This window comes from Delphinus delphis, chromosome 1, assembly GCF_949987515.2.
Source record: "Delphinus delphis chromosome 1, mDelDel1.2, whole genome shotgun sequence".
NCBI classification, from domain to species: Eukaryota; Metazoa; Chordata; class Mammalia; order Artiodactyla; family Delphinidae; genus Delphinus; species Delphinus delphis.
The window spans coordinates 160,978,215-160,998,539 of NC_082683.1; the positions used below are offsets into that span (position 1 = coordinate 160,978,215).

General features: G+C 51.1%; 1 protein-coding gene across 3 annotated transcripts in view; it reads left to right on the top strand.

The window, feature by feature from the left end:
- Positions 1–617: 617 nt before the first annotated feature.
- The window catches only part of ITPKB (inositol-trisphosphate 3-kinase B), a 96,760-nt gene continuing 77,052 nt past the window's right edge, over positions 618–20,325 (top strand). Inside the window, exons 1-3 of one of the 3 annotated variants that reach the window (XM_059997374.1) lie at positions 618–820; positions 2,197–4,319; positions 8,236–8,463. In XM_059997374.1, coding sequence (XP_059853357.1) covers positions 2,409–4,319; positions 8,236–8,349 — 2,025 coding nt within the window. In that variant the 5' untranslated portion in view covers positions 618–820; positions 2,197–2,408 and the 3' untranslated portion in view covers positions 8,350–8,463. Of the gene's footprint in view, positions 821–1,473; positions 1,599–2,196; positions 4,320–8,235; positions 8,464–20,325 lie in introns of those variants that run through there. The other 2 variants (XM_059997356.1, XM_059997363.1) reach the window with 2 other exon arrangements.

The window sequence follows — 20,325 nt, forward strand, 5'->3', positions numbered from 1 at the left end:
TTCCAAAATACAAGTGTGAAGCATTTAAAATCTGCAACTCTGCAACGAGGTGCCCACAAAGTACCTTCTTCGAATTTGCATATTTGTGTACAAGAACACAAACCGTTTATATAAGGCTTTAGCCCGTTTTAAATGTTAAAAAAGTCCCCATGATTTGCTTTGCTTAAAATGCACGCTCAAACTTTATTAAAAACATTTTTCAAAAAATGTTTCATAAAGCTAGCCGTCAGCGAGGCTCACTGGAGGGTGTGGAAAATGGATCGTATATCTTTAACCCGCAGAAGTTAAAAGGTTTTTTTTTTTTTTTTTTGGTTGTTAGCTAACAATGGAAACTTTTTTTTTTAAGTGTTTCCCTCCCTCGGTCTTGCCAAGCAATAGAAAAAAAAGAAGAAAAGAAAAACTTGTTCCGCTGAGTTCAACCCCAGACAGGCTCACAACTTCCTTCCTGCTTTCCTCCCCCAAGCCCCCGCCTTTCTCCCTCCTCCCTCCTCCACCCCAAACCCCCCCGCCCCAACTTTTTTTTTTTAATCGCACATTGAACAAACACTGAAGTAGCAGGGAGCAGACACTGACAGGGGTAGTATCTCAACAGCCCACAAGGGCGTGCAGGGCCGGCCGGCGTCGCCACCGCCCGGATCTCCCGCCCCGGCCAAGGAGCTTTCCCTCTTTTTTCCCATTCCCCCCTTTTTTTTTGTCTTCCAAAAGAAGTGAGGAAACCATTTACGAGCTTTTTTACTTTTAAAGCCATCTTTCTCCTTCGAGGTCTGCTTCCCCGGGCCATGTAGTCTGCACAGGACGCGGGAATCTTGAGCAATTGTAGGTAAGTTTGGCGGCTTTTTAATGGTTCTCGCCTCCGAACCCTCTTTCCCCTCTCTCTCTGCTCTGGAGCGAATCTGAGGGTTCCGGGTTCTGAAAAGGCGCAGAGAGGTGGGCCAGGGAGACGGGCAAGGGGGTTTGATTGGGGAGGGTGGCGTGGAGAGGAGGGAGAAGCGAGTTTTCGGCGTTTCCCGTGCTCGCCTTCCGGGCCGCTGACTCCCCGCCGCCTACCTCGGCGCGCTGCAGGCGTCCACGGGCTCCGGCCGCCGGGCAGCCGGCTTGGCGCCGGGCGAGGCTGCCCAGGATGCGGAGAAGCCCTGCACTCGGCCGCGCCGCCTCCGGGCTTAGAGCGGGGCCCCGGGAGGTTTGCAGAGCCCGGGCTTCCGCCTGGCTGCAGCCATGCACACCCTGGAGTCCTTCCGAGTGGGCAAGGGTCCCGGAGCCCGCAGAGGCAGCCGCGTCCTCCGGCACAGGGTGTGCGGAGTGCGGACTCGCTGTCCGCGCGCGTACACACACACACACACACACACACACACACACACACACACACACCCCTACGCGGGGGGCGACAGCGTGCGGGGGGGCGGCGTGTATTGGTTCCGGTACAGGGGACGAGCAGCGCCTCGGCCCCGGGCGCGCGCAGACGCACCCACACTCACAATACACACTTGTTTGGGGACTGGCGACAAAGCCAGTGCTGAAAAATGCCTAGGCTGCGGCCCCGCCGCGCGCCCAGGCCGTCGTAGGCCGAGGGACACAGCACCAAGGCCAGGGTCAGGAAGGTAAAAGGCAGGCACGCAGGGGGTCTTCCTAGATCCGGGCTCAGGCAGCGACCGGGGAAGGCAGGTCCAGCTCAGGTTCCCTCCGAGTCGGTCCCTGATGGCCAGAGAGGGTGGAGCGAGGAGATCCTGAAGCCCAAGGCGGGTGGGGGGAGCTGCCCCGTTATACCCGATGCAACCAGTGTTTGCAAAGCCGAGGGGACCCAGAGACGGTGGAGGGGGTGTCCTCACTCTCGGAGAGCTCGGAATCTGCCGCGCCCCGCACATAGCCCGCTTAGCAATCAAGTGGTTGTACAGTCCCCCGCCCGTCCGCGCGGCTCTGGAGGCAACTCTTAGAATTTGGAATTTGAAGGGACCTTCAAGCGCATCACAGTCTGGGGCGAAGGGTGGGAGCGCACTCGGAAAACGCACCCACAACCTAGCTGGCGACCGAGGGCCCCCGGGGTTTGTGTCCTCGCCGTGCCGCACAGCCCCTGTAGATAAGATGTCCAGTGGCACCGATCCCCGACAGATTGGGGAATCCCAATCCCAGTCCTAGTCCCCTAGCCGTCCCCCGCACCCGCCCTCTAGGGTCCTGACTTTTCTCCTTGTGTCTCCACAGCGGCGCTGTTGTTTACGGAACTCGGCGGGGGCTGAGCCCGCGGTCTTGCCCCCCGCCCAACGCCCAGGCCATGCCACCCCATCCGCGCGCGGAGCCGCGGCCGCCGGGCCTCTGGGGCTGAGCCGGGAGCCGAGAGCCTCGGGAGGAGGAGGCGCCGGCGGCGGAGCCGGAACAGGAGCGGCGGCGGCGGGCAGCGCGGCGGACCCAGTACTATGGCTATGTACTGCTATGCACTCAACAGCCTGGTGATCATGAATAGCGCCAACCAGGTGAAGAGCGGCGGCGGCCCTCGGCCCAGCAGCAGCGAGACGCCCCCGCCGCCGAGGAGGGCCGTGTTGAGCCCCGGCAGCGTTTTCAGCCCCGGGAGTGGCTCCTCTTTCCTCTTCCCCGCAGCCGAGTCGTCGCCGGAGGAGCCCGGGAGCCCCCTGGGCTGGCGGAGTGGCCGGCGCAGGCTGAATAGTAGCAGCGGCAGCGGCAGCAGCGTGGGCAGCCCGAGTTGGGCGGGTCGCCTAAGAGGCGACGGGCAGCAGGTGGTGACCACCGGTACCCTCTCCCCTCCGGGGCCGGAGGAGGCCAAAAGGAAGCTTCGAATCCTACAGCGCGAGCTGCAGAACGTGCAGGTGAACCAGAAAGTGGGCATGTTCGAGGCACACATCCAGGCGCAGAGCTCCGCCGCTCAAGCGCCCCGCAGCCCGCGTTTGGGCAGGGCTCGATCGCCCTCCCCGTGCCCCTTCCGCAGCATCAGTCAGCCCCGAGGAAGGGTCCTGGCTCCGAGTGAGGGGCGGAGGACAAAGTCCTGGGGGGAACAATGTCCGGAGACTTCAGAGGCCGACTCCCGGAGAAGAGGAGGGACGCCCAGCCAACGCCTCTCGAAAGACAAAGAGGGAGTAGCACCTTTCCCCGGCCCTGCTGCCCCGGCAGGATCAGCGGCTCAGGGTCCAGGCGCTTCGGTGAAAATGAGAAAGCCGGTCCCGGCCGGACGCCACTGTGGCTCACCCATTGCTATGGAAGTTGACAAGAGGGTTTCTCCTCCTTTGGGAACTCAGAATTACCAAGCTCCCCCGTTGGGGCTGGTCGGAGTGAACATAACGATGGCCGCAGAAGTGGCAGCGAGAGCCACATCCACTGGGCCACACCATCCACAGGACCCAGCCCTCACTGAGCTGTCTGAGAGGGCCCGCGAGCTTGGGGGTGTGTACCCTCGAGAGGCCCTGTCCAAGAGTCAGGGGCAGTCTTTGGGCAGTGAGACAAGTCCGGCCCCAGAGAGGGGCGGGCCCCGCAGTGGAGAGCCCCCTGGGAAGGTGGGGAGAGGAAATCTGCCCGGTGGCATGCCGGGCTCCGGGATGCCTGAAGCGGACAAAAGGCCAGAGGAGAGGACTGTGAACGCGCAGAGTCCAGCGGACTCCTCTGAGGCCCCGGGCTGGTTCAGGCAGCCCAGAGACTGGGGCTCAGTAGGCTCCGAGGGGACCCAGAGTGGGGCCCTAGTGGCCAGGGAGGCACGGCCGCGCTCCAACAGAGTGGATGAAGGGTCTGCGTCGCTGGGCTTGCTTGGGGGCAGCAGCTCAGCACAGCCAGGCCCGGGGGAGTTGGAGGCGGGGATTCCCTCTGGCGGAATGCTGGAGCCTTTGCCCTGTTGGGAAGCAAAAGATCTGAAAGAACCTCAGTGCCTTCCTGGGGACAGGGTGGGTGTGCAGCCTGGGAGCTCCAGGGTTTGGCTGGGCTCCATGGAAGAAGCGGGTCTGGCCTGGACGTGTGTCACAGGGGTACAATCCGAGGGGACTTGGGGAAGCCAGCCTCAGGGCAGAGATGCTCACCCCAGCCCAGAGCAGCTCTCCCCAGATCAGAAGGACAAGCCTTCCGGGGGAGAGGCCTGCAGCCGAAGCAATATCCCCGCCGTCATCATTACAGACATGGGTGCCCAGGAGGATGGTGCCTTGGAGGAGGTGCAGGGAAGCCCTCTGGGTGGCCTGCCGCTGAGGAAACTGTCCTCTTCCTCTGCGTCTTCCACTGGCTTCTCCTCCTCCTATGAGGACTCGGAGGAGGACATCTCCAGTGACCCCGAGCGCTGCCTGGACCCCAACTCTGCCTTCCTGCATACCCTGGACCAGCAGAAGCCCAGAGTGGTAGGTCTTGCCCTGAGATTTTTCTAGAACTTGTGCTGCTTTCATGCCCACGTGTCCCTTTTTCTTACCTTCTACTGAGTCAGAAAGACTCTGACCAGGGCCCTGGGGCAGTCACAACTTATAATCCTCTCCAGGTGTGTTTGCTGGGGAGGTACCTAGGCACTGGCCATGCACTTTGTAGCTTGGACAGTGAACCGGAGTCATTTCTGTTGTTATTTCCATGTACATCTTAAAAGACATTTTTTAAGGTATCTCTGGTAGGTCACCACTCATTTTTGGGGAAGATAATATTCATGAGTGTTACCATAAAGCTTCCTGGTGAATCTCCAAAGATAGTGAACAGAGCTGCTGAGTGTAGCTTTTGTCTGATCAGGTGAAACACTTAATTCTGTGATTCATTTAGGCAGAGGAGAACTGACAAGGATGTCATCGAATTAACTCAGACTCTACTAATAGGCTAGGAAAATGAGTGACGTGATTCTGGAACAGGGCCCTGAAACCTGCAGATGCGGCATTGGCCGGTCTTTTGGGTGAACAATCACCTAGCCTCAGGAAATTGTCAGGACATTGCAATATTTGTGGGGCCAGCAGAAGATACAGTTTGATGTATGAATTAAAATGAAAACTAGGCTTTGAGCTAATCAGATAGTTTCTTTAATAACAGGATATTACATTACATTAGGTTGAATTGCATCTGGGTGATATCCCTAGGGTAGATATGTCCTCATGGATATGCTCATTGGCTGGTACAGGTACATTTCAAGTACGTTTTCAAGTGCATCTGTTGTGATTCAGCACACTGACATCTTGTTCTGGCTATGGCGGTAGACGGGTTTATTTCTGTACACAGTTCATCTCAGTCCTAGGCTGTTTTCACTCTTAGGAGGATCAGAGCATCGTATGAAAGATGTAAGAGTTGAAGCTAGCACTTCTGAAAAGGTCTGGACTTTCTCTTAGCTTTTCCAGAGTCTGGGGAATTTCCTAGTTCGGCGTGTAAGGGGTTCTTGTGCTACCTTGGGCGAAAGTCTGCATTTTATTGTAGTAGGTAGTCTTCCGATTTAATCTTGAATATCAAGTACTATTCGCTGTACCTCAATAACTTAAACCACAGCAACTGAGAACTTTATATTTCTACTCTACATGCTGCTCTAAGTTATTCTGGACTCCAAAGCATGTGTCTGTCATACTCCCACTTCAGAAATCACAGTCTGAATCTTTGTAGACCAGGCATTTCTTTTCATGAGACTCTGCCTTCTGCTGATGATGGGGAGGCAAATATGTACGCAGAATCTGGCCCCAATCAGCCTGGCATTTTGTGGCCAGCACAGGGCATCTGGCACGGGCACACCACCTTTAGAGGAGGGATGGTCCACCTGGAAGGGGACGGATGGTGGTGAAGGGCAGGTGGAAAATGCTTCTCACTGAAGGAATGGCTCAGGTTTCTCGGCCTTCTTGCCCACAATTAAAGGTCTATGAGATGGTCCTCTGTTCCAGTCCTCCCTTTGGCTTTTTATACCCTGGAGCGTAGCCAGCATAGCCAAGTTGTTTTAACTTGTTCTCCAACTTTCCATTTGCCCTTTCTAGTGGTGGATTAGCAGCTCCTACTGGCTGGCTCTCAAAGTATTTTGTGTGTCCCGATGTTTGAAAAGGGCTCTTGTCTGGAAGTGAGTTAAAGGGGAGATAAATAATGATAGATGACAATTTTCTTTTTTTCATTTGCCAGAGGGATGCCAGCTGAGAAACCAGAGGGTTGAGAGGTGTCAAGGTAGCGAACAGGTCCAGAGGTGGCAACGAGGCCTGCCTGTGGTCCAGCCTACCTCCCTTCTTTAAACAAGGTTTCAGACACCCACAGAGAAGGGCCAGGGAAAAAGTCCCTGCCAGCCTCGCTCTCTGGTCATGTTCGGCTGATAGGGAGTGTCTGTGGGGGAAGGGTGGGTAACCAACTGGAAATTATGGGATCCTAGGGACTTTTGAGCTTTTGGTTGATTGCTTGCACGATACGCTCAGTTTTCTTTTTCACATACAGATTGTTGCGGCGGAGCCTTATCTGTGACACCAAAACATCTGCTCCTTGAGTCAAAAATCACTTGAGTACCTGAGATTGATATTTTGTCTACAGAAGGCCAGACAACTTGATTGACGGGGCCTTTTGGCTTGGCTGTTCAGTGTTTTATAGATAAAACCCCAGCCGGCGCTGTTTGAGGCTCTACAGTATCGATACTCGGTCCTCTCCTCGGACTGTGCTGCTTCTGTCTACGCTGCAGCACCGCACTCAGGGGACCCCGTCCTCACCCGTACGCACCCTCACACATACACTCCCAGCAGCCCGTTCACACACACAGGTTGGAAATTGCATGTTCAGCCTCCGGTCACACAACCAACCCCTGACCTTCAGACCCATACTGAGAACACTTTTTTAGTGTGCTGCTGTGTCTTTGAGCAGAGTTAGACCTTTCATGCCTCGTGTGCGCGGGCGGTTCTTTGCTTCTGCGGAGGCATGACTGTGTGACGAGGTGCGCGGCAGAGGTGACAGCCCCGCAAAGCCTGGAGCCTGGCTGCTGGGTTAGCTCTCCTGCTGTGTGGCCTCCCTGCCAGCTCATCACTGTGAGAAGTCCCAGCGCCAGTGTAGGGGAATTCGAAGATGTCCCTGTAGTTAAAAAACAAAGTGCAAAGCAGGTTGTTTGGAAATGCACTCTGAAACTTATTTAGCCATTTAGATTATGCAAATTCGCAGAAGCCTTTTTACTGAAAGGGAATGTGTTGAGAAGCGCCTCTGCTCATTTGCTTCCATGGGTAGGAGCTGTATGCAAAGTGCTTCAGGCCTTTCCTACAGCTCAGGCTTCAGATGTGCCTGTCTCTGAAATAGTGTTCCAGAGTTTTTGCTCCTCTGTGTCTGTTTGTAAAGGGGCAGGCGCTTGAAATTTGCTCACAAGTAGTTGTATCACGTGCTTTGTGTTCAATGGCTTAAATTCAGGCGTGTTCACATTTACGGTTTTCTGAGATCTGAACAGAAGCGAATTGCACTGAGGAAGAAGGGTGTTCTCTCCTGTTCTTTAAGACAACTAGAAATTAATCAACAGTTCTTGACCTCCCTGTGTTATGCCATTTAAAAGTAACTGGGCCATTGAAACACCAGGTTTAAAGTGCTAAATTAAAATAAGCATGCATCTTCCAAAAATAGGTTTTCTTGATTTAGTCCAAAGTTGTACTATCAATCGTGTACAAAAACCAAAACAAAACGCTGGTCTAGTTACCTGGGGGACATTTAAGGAATTATAATACAAAATCCTTGCCTTCTTGGTGCTCACTATTTTTTCAGGGCCATTGGAATTTTGTTTCCTTTAGTTTTTTGTGTGTTGACTAGTTTTGTTGCCTTTTTTAAAGTAAAAAACTAACTAATATATATGGTAAAAAAATTCGAGCAGTTTAAAATGGTTTTATGTGGTTTTTAAAAGTGTGAAATTTTTATCTGAGGGTAAACCCAATTAAAATTTAAAAGCCTTAGAGGGATACTTACTTAAAAAACAAAAAGAAGAATATGGTGGTAAGTACTTTTAAGTGGGAAATTCTTATCTGGAAGAGAATATGGAAGGTCCAGATTTATCGGGTCACGAGTTCGGGTTGCATATGCTGTTTTCTTAAGATGGGGCACCCTTCCCCCTCAGGTGTGCAGCCAGGATCTTTCTGGAAAGGCTTCAGGACTTTTCAGATCTGGGAGGACCCCTAGTCATTTATGTGAGGTTCTGGGTGTTACCCTGATCTGTTTAAGAAGGAGGAAACCAAGACTCAGAGGGGCAAAGGGACCCAAGGGCTGCAGCTCTGGCTCAGATTCCTCCTTTTAAAATATGCATTCTGCATGAGGGCGAGCTCATGGGGGCCTGTAGAGTTCTAACTCTCTGTGACTATGTAATTCCAGACATTTGATTCAAAACCTGCTGTATGTGAAGTACGTATCATGGTGTCTGGAAATGTGACAAGATTTCTTTGGTGTGGACCTTGGGCAGTCGAGGCCGAAACTGGGCACATTTAATTGTGTGCTTTTCCTTGAGATCCATTAATTATCTGCCTCTCATCTCTCTTAACTGGAAGAATGGTTCTTTGTAATTTCACATTGAAAAAGTATCATCAAAATAAATGAGTACAATACCCAAGATTCTCGTTAATGGTTAGACTGATTGATATTAGAGGCTGTGCTGGTAGGATGCCAGCACATTAACCCGACAAGTGAAAAATGCATTGTTCTCTGAGGGCTTCGGCCTCCTCAGATAGTTCAGTTTGGAAACTGAGGCTTTGCCTCTGCAGAGCCAAAACGTCACTTCAAAGACCTCGTTTTATCAAAGATAAAAGTAATTCATCCAGCTTGAATCCTTTCAAATAAAGGTGGGGCATAGAGAGAAAGAGAGATTGGTGTTGAGGCATCACAAAAACACAGCTCAAGATTTACCAGGCTTTTAGGTTTAACAAGAAAAAACATATTAAACTGGACGGCTTCTGCTTTTAGAGAAATGTATTTCAGGGGTTACAGAAAGCATTTTCAGAACTTTGCTTTTTAGCGCCAAATTGCTACCGAGCTACTTTTCTGATTTTGGTGGCACATGCCAGTTAAATGTAGTTACAGATTAGATGAGTTCTCTGTAGTTTATTTATATTCCTGGGAGCACTGATAACATTGTTTAGGCTTATTTTATTTTGTCGGGTTTCAATGTAGTTGTCTAAAGGCAGAATTTTAAAATATTTAATGGTAAGAGTTTTATATCTTGATTGAAAAAACTTGTAGACTTCAGGTCATCAGTGATTCAGGATTAACTCACGAACTCTTCTAAATTGTGTTGTGGACACACTGTCAGCATGGAAGGATCTATATATATATATTTTTTTAATTTATTTAGGTTGCACCAGGTCTTAGTTGCGGCACTCGGGATCTTCAGTTGTGGCATGACAACTCTTAGTTGCAGCATGCATGCTGGATCTAGTTCCACGACCAGGAATCGAACCTGGGGCCCCTGCATTGGGAGCGTGGAGTCTTATTCACTGGACCACCAGGGAAGTCCTGGTCTATGGGTTTTGATAAGAGACGAGATCTTGGCATTGTAAGCTATACACATTGTTCCCTCCAGTCCGTGACAAATGTGCCTTGCAATGATTTTTTCCTGACTGGGTGGAATTGACGTTGTGAATGATGTATTTTTCATGAATTGGGAGCTCATTGTTTACAAATCGCAACAAACCCAACTGTGAACTCTCTTGTAACGTGAAAAGCCAGTTAGAGTGCCAACCTCCATTGTCTCATTGGAATATTTGGGATTTTGTATGTCCGGTTCTCTTGAGACTGTGTGCCCTCCTGTGGTTGCATACTGTTATCTTAGTTAACTAAGGAGTGTGGTACTACAGGTGGCCCCAACAACATGGAAACACTCAGCATTGTAGCATTCCCTCAGACCGATGGGTCCAGTCTGCTAGACTGTGGAGGCCACCCTGGGGGTCTGGAAGAATCTGGTCCAACCTGGTCCCATGATCCTGTAGTCAGACATGACTTACTGTAGTTCTGCCATCAACTATCTCGTTGTGGTTCCCCCAAGACACCTGGTCGTTCATTTTTCCAGGGATGTATTATTATTTTAAAGACAATTCAGGTCTCCTGGGCTAAAAGACACTATAGATATAAATATGATCTCATTAGGGAATTAGGCCTCTGTTCTTAGAATTTAAAAAATAACAATTTCTTTTCTGTAACCTACATAAGTATCATAATATAAATCTGAGTCTGGGAGAGGTTTTAGAACTCATTTTCTCCAATACCCACATTTTACAGGTGAGGAAAGCGAGGCCAGAGCGTATTCAATACAGTCATGTTTACATTTTTCTTTTCCCTTAAAAAACTTCATTAGTGGATAAAGTCCTTACTCACCTGGGGCGATCCACCTTGGCTTTAAACATAGGACGTGTTTTTAAAATGTTTGTTAAAGGAATGGATGAATGAATGAATGATAGACAGTAGCTCTGCGGCATTATCTACCCATAAAAGAACTGTCGAGTCATCCGGGAGAGGAGGAACAGAAAAAGGGAAAAAAGAACAATTAAGGCAGGCTCATTGCTTATTCCTGTGACCTTCCTGCCATAGGAGTAGGGGTGCCAGACTGGGGTTTAGGAGACCTGGGTGAAATCCCAGTCTGCACGTGGCCTGCAAGCCCTCTGAAAAATGGAGAGAGGAGGCATGACCTCACGGGGTGGGGGATGAGAGTTCAGGGACGCAGTGTTCTAAACGTGCCTCGGATGGCTCCTGGCACATGGCACAGGCTCAATCAATGTTAGTGGAGGTGGAATTAGGAGACATCTTAAGTACTGGTGAGGCAGTGTCTGTCTGGAAAATTCACGGGGTCCCTGGGAAGGAATGCTTGGTAGCAACTCCAGGATTTTGTTGAGGTGCCACTTTCACCCAGTACCATCCTGGAAGATGATTCTGCCTCACCCAATAAGGCTGCAATGAAATGGATTTCTCAAAGACCGGTATTCACAGGCTACCCGTGAATTCACACGCTATTGTGGGACCACAACAGCTTCCTGAAGTGTATTTCATGGAACATTGAGAAGAAGGCTGGTCTTACCCTCTGTCTCTGTTTCCTAGTGTAGTTTCCTTTGGTTCAGTTATGGGGCTGGGGCTCAAAGACCAATACAAGCCTCAGGGAACAAGGTCAGTGACGATACCTTCTCACAGTGTGTGTGCAGGGAAGACCGCTCTGCATGGGAAGGCAGGGCCCTCCAGGCTTTCTCTGATGAGGAATGATTTATGATCATCATTTCCCTGGTAAGCCAAGACGCGCAGGCTTTTGACTAACTTGTCTGGTGTGTTTCTCAGCAGTTCCATTAAGAATTCACTCCTAGGGCTTCCCTGGTGGCGCAGTGGTTGAGAGTCCGCCTGCCGATGCAGGGGACGCGGGTTCGCGACCCGGTCTGGGAAGAGCCCACATGCCGTGGAGCGGCTGGGCCCGTGAGCCATGGCCGCTGAGCCTGTGTGTCCGGAGCCTGTGCTCCACAGCGTGAGAGGCCACAACAGCGAGAGGCCTGCGTACCGCAAAAAAAAAAAAAAAAAAAAAACGCAAAAAAAAAGAATTCACTCCTAGAGATCTGATCTTTCCCCTCCATTGAGCTTTACTTGGGCATTTTATTTACTTGATATCACTTTATGGAAACCCATTCAACAAAAGGTATCTCTTCAGGCCGCTAGTCAATACTACATGTTTTATTTCCTGAAATGTGTATTTCTATTTTGCTCCAAACCAGCTGATAAGTTTTATAAGTAACCAAAAGTAGGAGCTGCAGACAGTAAAAGTGGTGAAAGTGGCACCTCAACAAAATCCTAGAGTTGCTACCAAGAATTTCTTCCAAGGGACCCAACGAATTTTCCAGACAGTAAGCAAAAGCGGGATGAACCTCTGCAGTTCATATGTATGTATGATTTGATGGGGTGGGGGGAGCGTGGAGGGGGAGTATACTTGTTGTATACTCTAAGTATACTTGTTGTTTTTTATGTTTTTATTTTCCCATCTCAGAATGAGTAGGAAAAAACTTCTCATTCGACCTGGTGGTAACCAGTATTCAACTGAAGAGACTCCACCCTCTTGAAGGTCACTGTTATCCTGTGAATCTAGCATTTTACTTTTGTGGTAAGATTCTGGGTGGAAAGGGAAAATAAAATGATACAGCATCTCAGACAAAGGCATTGAGATCATTTCCATTGACCTGGTGACTAAGATTAGGGTTCGCCTAACCCAGAGATGATGCATGTATTGTGAGGCCCGGTAAGACTCTGTCCTTGGAGAGCTTGCCGAAAGGGTGGTCTGGTCCATTCGCTCATGTTTATAAAATTGGTCTTAATGCATCCGGAGGGCAGGAATGAGGTACTTTGGCCTTGGGCTTTGGGGGCTGTGACAGTTGTTTTCTTTCTTTACCCTTCTTAATGGGTCCTCTGCATCCTGCCCCCCCATTCCATTTAATCAGGAGAAATAAACTGATTGTTTATTGTTCTTCCAAGAAGAAGCTGTAATACATTTTATATTAGCAGTGCTTAATATTTTCATTCACTATGGGGAGTCTTCCGTGTGCCCCGGGACGGAGGGATTTGCCGTCCACCGGCTCACCTGGCAACTTCTCTTGGTATGCTGAGAGTTGGTGGGACCCCGGCAGTTACCGGGGAGGTCCCTGCACCCCCAGGCGGTTCCCAGCGAGTGTTTTTCCAATTACACTGACATTCTTTCCAGGCTCAGCTCAATTTGTTTTCTTCTTCTCTATGGTAATTGATGACTGAGTCGTAAAATGTATAATTCAGCAGGATCTTGTGTTAAGTGCTTCTTCCACAGTCGTGCAGGAGCTGGTGTTTGGCTAATCCTCTGCTATACATGGGTGTGTAAGATTTTCTTTTTGCAAGTTAGCTATCTGGAGAGTAGGTTTAATACAATACATCTCATAACTATGGGGAAAGGAGACCGGCTGGGGTATGGAGAGGAACTCAGGGAGTATCACTTCTGTAATCCTTATCTAACCTGAATCTATTAGCAGGAAACTGAAAAGGCCTGTGTATGACAATGAGATAAACAGTTTAATCTATTAACAATGTCAAGTGGAAAATCCAGCCGCAGCCAGTAACTTAAGAAATGGCTAGGAGGTTTTGTTGGAACAGCAGATCCTGAGACCCAGGTTGCTGAGCCAAGGGTAGGAAAATTGGTTGCTGTATGTTCAAACTGGGAGGTTGGGAAGACACTGGTTTGAGAAACTACTGAAAAATCCTTACGGATACAAAAATATGCTAACGTAGGGGACATTTTGAATGCGTTATAATTGATATTTTAGTCTGTATGAGGCCATTGAAACCTTTTCCTCCTCTTCACCATTGTCATCATCATTATCACAGCATTTAAGTACTCATTAGTATTCAGCATCTTGCTAATTCCAAGTAATTTAGGACATGTAAGACCGTCTCTGAGAACTTTCCTGGGCATACTCTAGGAGTGCAGTGTGCTGGAAAGACTAGGACTCTCAGATTCGGTGCTTGGCCTCTTTGGGCTTTGGTGTCCTCATCTGTAAAATGGGTGCATCGATAATCTTCCTACATCATGTGGACTTTGTGAGTCTTAAATGAGATCGTGTTTGTAGAGTCATTTTGAGAGTGTATTCTTTCCCGCTTAAATTTTTTTTTCTCGAGTACTATGATGTTGCCTTTTTCCCCCAGATTTTCTCTTGATTTCTACAGTACTCATCTGTTTATTTCTGTCATGCACACTCTAAGTATACTTGTTGTTTTTTAATAAACAGTGATCTATTTTATTTTTGTAATTGACGTGTAATATTGCCTTATAATATTATATTAGTTTCAGGTGTACAACTGTGACGTTGTTTTTAAAGCTTTCCCAGAAGAGGATGGACCAGGGCAATCACTGCACCAGTGCAAGATAGTCCCACATCTGTGTTGCTGAAAGAGAAATTGCTAAGGACTCTGTCAGAAACAACCTCTATGTCCACAGCAGAGCCAGTTCTGACGTGGGCGTGGCAGTGGGCCCGGGGAGCAGGGATGAGTAGACGTTCGGAATTACATCCTATTTCCACACGGCAGCTGCTCAGTAGCGCCGCCTCCTGCCCAAGGGACCATCGAAGCCAGCGCTGACTGTGGACAAAGCTTCATGCCCCTGTGGTTTGCTAACTGGTCCATGGAGATGCGAATGGGATGGACCTGAGGAAAGGCTGGAGGGAGCGAGGAGGGGCCACAGAGCAGGGGTCTGGTGTTCCTGGAGCAGGTCTGTCAGCTCCTGAATAATTGAGAGCAGACTCCGCTCCATCCAGAGTCCGAGGGAGCATTGATTTTTCCAATACCGAGTTGTGGTTTTCCCTTCCGTGTCCTGGAAAGTGAAAGGGAGGAATTCGGCAGTCTTGGGTTTTTTTAAAGCAGACATTACATTCAGCAGCTGTTTCCTGGGCACTTCCTAAGTATGGCCGGGCCCTGGGCTAGATCCCGAAACCCTTTCACAGGGCTGGACCTCCCTTCTGGTGGCTGCCCACGTTGAGAGGCGGACGTGGCACCCCCGTGGCTGCCAAGCAGCAGGCATTTATCCACCGCCTCTGTCTGCAGATACCTGTGCTTCGGAGAATGGCTTAATTGGTGCTATCCCTGTCCTTGGGGATGTACCCTCTAAGGCAGAGTGGATGCCAACAGACAGACTTGAGATTTGTGAAACTCAAGAACAAGTTGTCTGGCCATTAAACGAGCACATTCATTAAATATGAGTTGATAAATAATGAACAGTGTTGGCGTGGGAAATGCAGGAGGCTTCAGTGCGTGTCGTGGAACAGGGAGTAGAGGAATTGAATTTGGGCGACAGCCACTGAAGACAGTCAAGGCCTTGAGGGGTTTGCTGCCTCTGTTAGAAGTGGTCAAGCAAAGGGACTATTCTGGATCCAAAGACTCTGCGAGGTTGGAAGGGAAGAGGGCACGCCCCTCCCTCCGCAAGCCTTAACGCCCTGCGTTGAACACCACACAAAATGACGCTCAGCAGATAAAGGATGTAGTGCTTGGACGGCTAAAATGGGGCCTCGGGAGAACCCCCATCCCCACCCCAATCGACCAGAGGGACATGGTCAGGAAAACTTGGGAAGGACTTCTGCTCAGTGAGTGTCTGCTCAGTCTGAAGCTTTGGAAGAGCCCTGGGGGTGGCTGGGCTGGGGGTTGTGTAGACCCTTCCAGGGAGAGAGCCCTGGTGTGGCGTCAGGACAGTCCTGGGTTTGAGTCTAAGCTCTGCCACTTCCTGACTGTGTGACCCTAGAGAAAGGTTTTACCTTTCTGTCCCTCAGTTTCACCATCCGTGCAGTGGGGCTAATACCAGCCGTAAGGTTGTGAGCCTTAAACGAGGTCATGTGTGAAGTGCCTAGCACAGCGACTGGACATACTATAAATGCTCAATAAACAGCAACTACGAGGACTTAGAGGCAGCCGTGCTCTCGTTGCTGAGCGTATTATGCTGAACCTGCAATGTCCACCATTCTCTTTGTTTAGGTGAAAGTGACGAGGGTAACCAAGGGAGTATTGCTTGCTGGTACCCTTCTTCCCCTAGCAGAAAAAATGGGGCCTGGGGGGCTCTTTGATGCTGAGGTTAGTAGGAGGTCTGTGCTAGAGTGGGGAGGAAGTGAGAGGGTCTGCTGGAGAGGGGACTCCGGCCAGCCACACCTGAAGCCACGCCCTCACTCCGTCCCAGACCTCGGCAGGCAGGGACTTCACTTCTTTGAGCCTTGGTTTCTTCATTTCGCATGTGAGGGTGACAACCCTCTGTCATGCGCTGTTGTGAAGATGAACTGAGACCGTGCGGCCCGAGGACCTGGCACAGAACAGGCAGGGATAGAGGCAGCCCCTCTTCTGCACCTGCACCCCCCAGTTGTGACGCTAACTTGCCTTCACTGAGTGGCCTCAGCCACCTCATCCCAAAGTGCAGTTACTTGTCAAGGATGATGACAAAATAGGCAGCAGGACTTATTTTTCCAAGAAGGTTTCTCAGTTGCAGGAGAGGCCTCACTTTGTCACCAGGGCTCAGAGCTTCAAGTTTAAAAAACAATCCATTTTATTCAGTAGCTTGGCAAGAGGTGTCAGGTTACTCACCGGGGACCAGCCTCTTTTTATGCTGTTTTGGAGGTGGAAACTGGCTGAGGTCACCCAGGCCCGGGAGGCCCAGCCTTTGCAGGTGAGGAAGCCTCCATCTATTCTCTCCCCTCCCCTCACGCCTCTGCTTTCTCGGTGTGTCTTTTAGAGTCACCATTGCTCTTAAGAGAGAGAATGAAATAGACATACATGTGTATGAGAAACATCACCGCTTTGTGTAGCTGTGGCTCTTCCTGCCAGGGAGGTCTTTGAACTTGTACGTGATTTCACTGGCCTTCATTGCTTTCCTGTGCTGTGTCTGGTGGCGGGCTGGACACATGCTTATGAAGATGTTTCTTATTCTCTTAGAATAAGGAGTTGCTTTCTTCCACTGCAGACCCAGTTGAGGTCTTGAGGCTGGTGGTCTCCGCAGCACGCTTTGCACAGCCCAAAGGAGAGTGAGCAAAGGAGAGCCTGCCCAACGCTTCCTAGCCACACGGCTGCTTTTTGCCTTTGTTCTGGCTGAGCAGACCCGGCCTGCTGGCCTGTTCTCAGGGCTGGGAGGGTGGACGGTGGTACGGAGGGAGAACGCAGTCAGGCAGCCGGGCTCAGCTGGACTGACCTGGGCATACCAGCATGCTTCGGAGTTCCAGGAGGGCCTGTGGGAGTCTGTGCAGACCCTGGCGGGAGCTGGGGCTCTGTGGCCACAAGTCCCCGCCGAGCAGCACAGACTGTTCCGGGGCCAGACATCACCATAGCCTTGGGCGCCCTGCCTGCTAAACACGGGCTTCTACTTTGCTGCACACTCGATGTGTGATGTGGAAATCCCTCTTTCCTTCTTGGCTGTAATATGGGGTGGCAGCCTGTGGTGTGCACCCTTGGGGTTCGCATCCTTCCTGTCTGCCCCTGGTCCACGCTCACCTTCCCACCCCAAGACGGCCACTAGGCATCTGGGCAGAGTTTCCAGGCCCTAAACTGTTGGGTCCTTCACGTGACGTTACTGGGCCACGCACCTTTCTGGAGAGATGGGTCTCAGGGCTGGCCTGTGCTAACATCCCTCCTCCCCCGAGCCCCAGTCTCTTCCTGTCCTTTGCAGGGATGGAGGGGCTGATGTCTGGAAGGAATGAAACCACGAAAGGAACTTGTTAGTATGTGGCAGCCTTGACCTCAGAGGTGGTCTGGAGACTGAGTGCACAGGACAGTAACTCCCTATTGCCCGGACCTGGAAATATACACAGGACGGTAATTAGTTTCCATCCCAGGCTAAAGCCATATGGTATCAGACTGCACATCAAAAATCAGCCCGCTCCCTCCGGAGAGCCGCCTGCCCCCTCACTGTGGGCCGGCTGCTGGTTCACGCTGAGAAGCCGAACAGTCTTGCAGGTCAGAGGTTCTTCCTGGCATCCTTTCTTTGGCATTCTGCACTGGCCTAGATTTTCTGATCTGTCACCATTGGCCTCAAGTACCACATCCCCAGGGGAAGGCAGGAGTGTCTCACCAGGAGCTGCAGAGGAAGGGAGCTGGCCCTAAGGGTCGAGGCGGGTGAGCCTGGCGGGAAGTGCCCTGAATGTCCCAGGTGGCACACTGCTGGGGATCATTAGCTTGACCTCCGACCGTGGTTTGCAGACCTGTTACGCTGACTTTGGAAATAAGATTTCAGGAATTTCAGAAAATAGTTCAGTATGACTCCATGACCAGGTATTGTAAAAGAGGATGTAAGTCCCGAGTAGAGGTTTTGCAAAGTCAGCTGCACGAAGGATGGGATGGAGGGGATCCAGCTCAGCAACATTTCTTATGAAATTCGCCGGGAGTTATAATGTTAACAAAAATTCAGCGTGCATTAGCTGGCGGTGCAGCTGTTACAAACGCCCAGCAGTCTCAGGCCGCACAACAATAATCAAATAACAGTGGCTAGGATTTCAGAAGTATCTGTTCTGTGCCAGGCACGTTCCATAAGTTACGTCATTCAATTTCTGTAAGGTGTATATTACCTTCCTCCTTTCACAGCGAGCAGACTAGGGATCAGGCAGATGAGGTTGCCAGTCCCAGGGGCACAGCTGGGCATCGGCAGGGCTGCGATCTGAGCTCATGGGTATCTCCCAGCTCCCTGCTCCTTCCGTTGTCTGTCACCTGGAGGAGAGAGGAAGGGGATGGAGCTCTGTGCAGAGGGATGCTGAGTGTAGTTCTGGGCTCCGTGCTTTAGGAATATGGGGACTAATTGTACTGAGTGCAGAGGAAGATGCTGGGCTGACGAGCGGTCTGCACCACAGGCCTTGGAGATGGTTGAGGGAACTAGAGTTGCTTGTTGCCGCGGACATATTACATCTGGAGGGGGGCAGGAGAGTTGCCTTCACATGGTTGCCTTGGAGTAGCATTTTAGTCTGGTGCAAGATCAGTTTTCTGTTCACAGGGGTGGAACTGAGAGGGGATTCTTTTCCTTCTAAATCAATGGGCCTTTGTACGGAAACACAGATCGGCAGATGGAACCGCAGCAGAAGCGAGCTTCTGGAGCTGCCTCTCGGCCCCCGGCCTGGTGGAGTGGAAAAGTGGAGAACTCCTAACCCAAAAGGGCAGTGAAAAGTGAAAGCTCCTCACTGCTCGGACAGAGCTGGGCTGTGAGCCCCTCACCGTGGCGGGAGGGGAGGGCATCAGGCATTCGTCCTGCAGCCCCCAGGGGCCCTGGGGACTCACCTGCCCCCTCCCATAGGAGAGAGAGGGCAGTGCTGCCCGAGGACAGGGGTCCCCGCAGAGCAATGATGTATACGTGTCCCGTTTCCTCAGGCCACCCAGAGGGGCGTCACAGGTCTCTTCGTTTCATGGGTCCCTGGATTCAGTTATACGGCACAGCCCCAGGCATTCTGGCTCCTTTCAAATGGCACAGGTGAAAGCCTGTCCTGGGTTTATATTTCAGACACAGTATTAGCACCTCACTTGGAAGTGGGTGCATCAGGTTGCATCACCTGCCTACAGACTTCAGATAAATTAGGAGACACTGGATGAGCTAAGGGAGGAAGTTTATTCCAAAGGGGCAGGTAGCCGGGAGGCCCAGGCTTCCCATAGGATGGTTGCCTCGGGGCTCCTGATCTACAAGAAGAGACTTTTCTGTGCATAGCCTCAGTGGGCAGAGCTGAGACCTGAGGGTGTGAGCTCCGAGGATGCCGTGCGTCTCCTTAGAGAGGAGCACAGCACCGTCACCACGTGAAGGTGACCTCCGCTGAGCACCATGTAGGGGCCACGTGGGGCAGCGAGCAGTGCCACAGGGCAAAGGCAGGCTGGGGCGGAGGGACCGCCAGCCTCTCACGGGGTCCCTCAGCTTGTCAGTTGGGATTCTCAGCCTCGGCGTGGCCTTCTGAGACTCTGAAGAAAGTCTCACTTTTAGGAGGGGACATCTAGGTGGTTTCCAGTTTTTGGTTCTTTAGATAGAGCTGCTGCGAACCTTCACGTACAGGTGTTTGTGAGACCATAAGCTCTCATTTCTCTGAGCTGAATGTCCAGGAATGCAGGCGCTGGGCCATAGGCTGTTGCATATTTATTACGTTTTTAAAAGAAACTGCAAAGCTGTTTCCAGAGTGCCCACACCCTTGTACGTTCCCACCAGCAGTGATGCCGTTTCCCCGCATCCTCGCCAGCACGTGGTGGTGGTACTAGTTTTTATTCTAGCCACTCTGATAGCTATGCAGGGCTGTCTCTTTGTGGCCTGATGGTGTTCAACATCTTCCCATGTGCTTATTTGCCATCTGTATACCCTCTTCGGTGAAATCACCTGACTTAGAAAAATAAAAAAATTCCACAGAGCTGCTGTGAAACCATGGGCAGGGGTCAAAAGCCTTGGGCATTGGTACCCCGCCCCCGCATGAGCTTCCCCTCTCAGGGCTTCAGGTTGGGGGTGATTGGTCGTCTCTGAGGTCCCTTCATGCCCCCAAGCTTCTCTGACTCCAAAATAGCGTGGTGACCTAGAGCAGCGCCTCCTTGGCGGGACCGCGGTGTGCAGGAGGGAGGTCCCGGGCGTCCGCACCCACACACCGTCAGCTCTTGTGTCCTCAGGATCCCGCCCAGGCTGACTCATGGGTGCTATATTTAAGGAAAGGTGTCGTTGGGCCTGGAAATAAAAGGAAAAACAAAGGAAGAACTGTCGAGTGTCTCCGTGCCCCCTCTGGGCCTCCTGGAAGGCTGCGGCCCAGCAGGCCCCCGGCCCCCAGATGCTCCTTTCCTCTGCGTCTCCTCAGCGGGGCCTGTGCTGTGCGGTTTAGTTTTGCAACAGGGTCATGCTGAAGGTCCCAGCAGTGCTTCCCTTTTTATGTTAATTAAACAAAAAATGTGTCTGTGTCATTTAAAACGGCTAAGGACAGTGGTGGCTGAAGTCACTTGTCAGGGTGCACTGAAGTCACT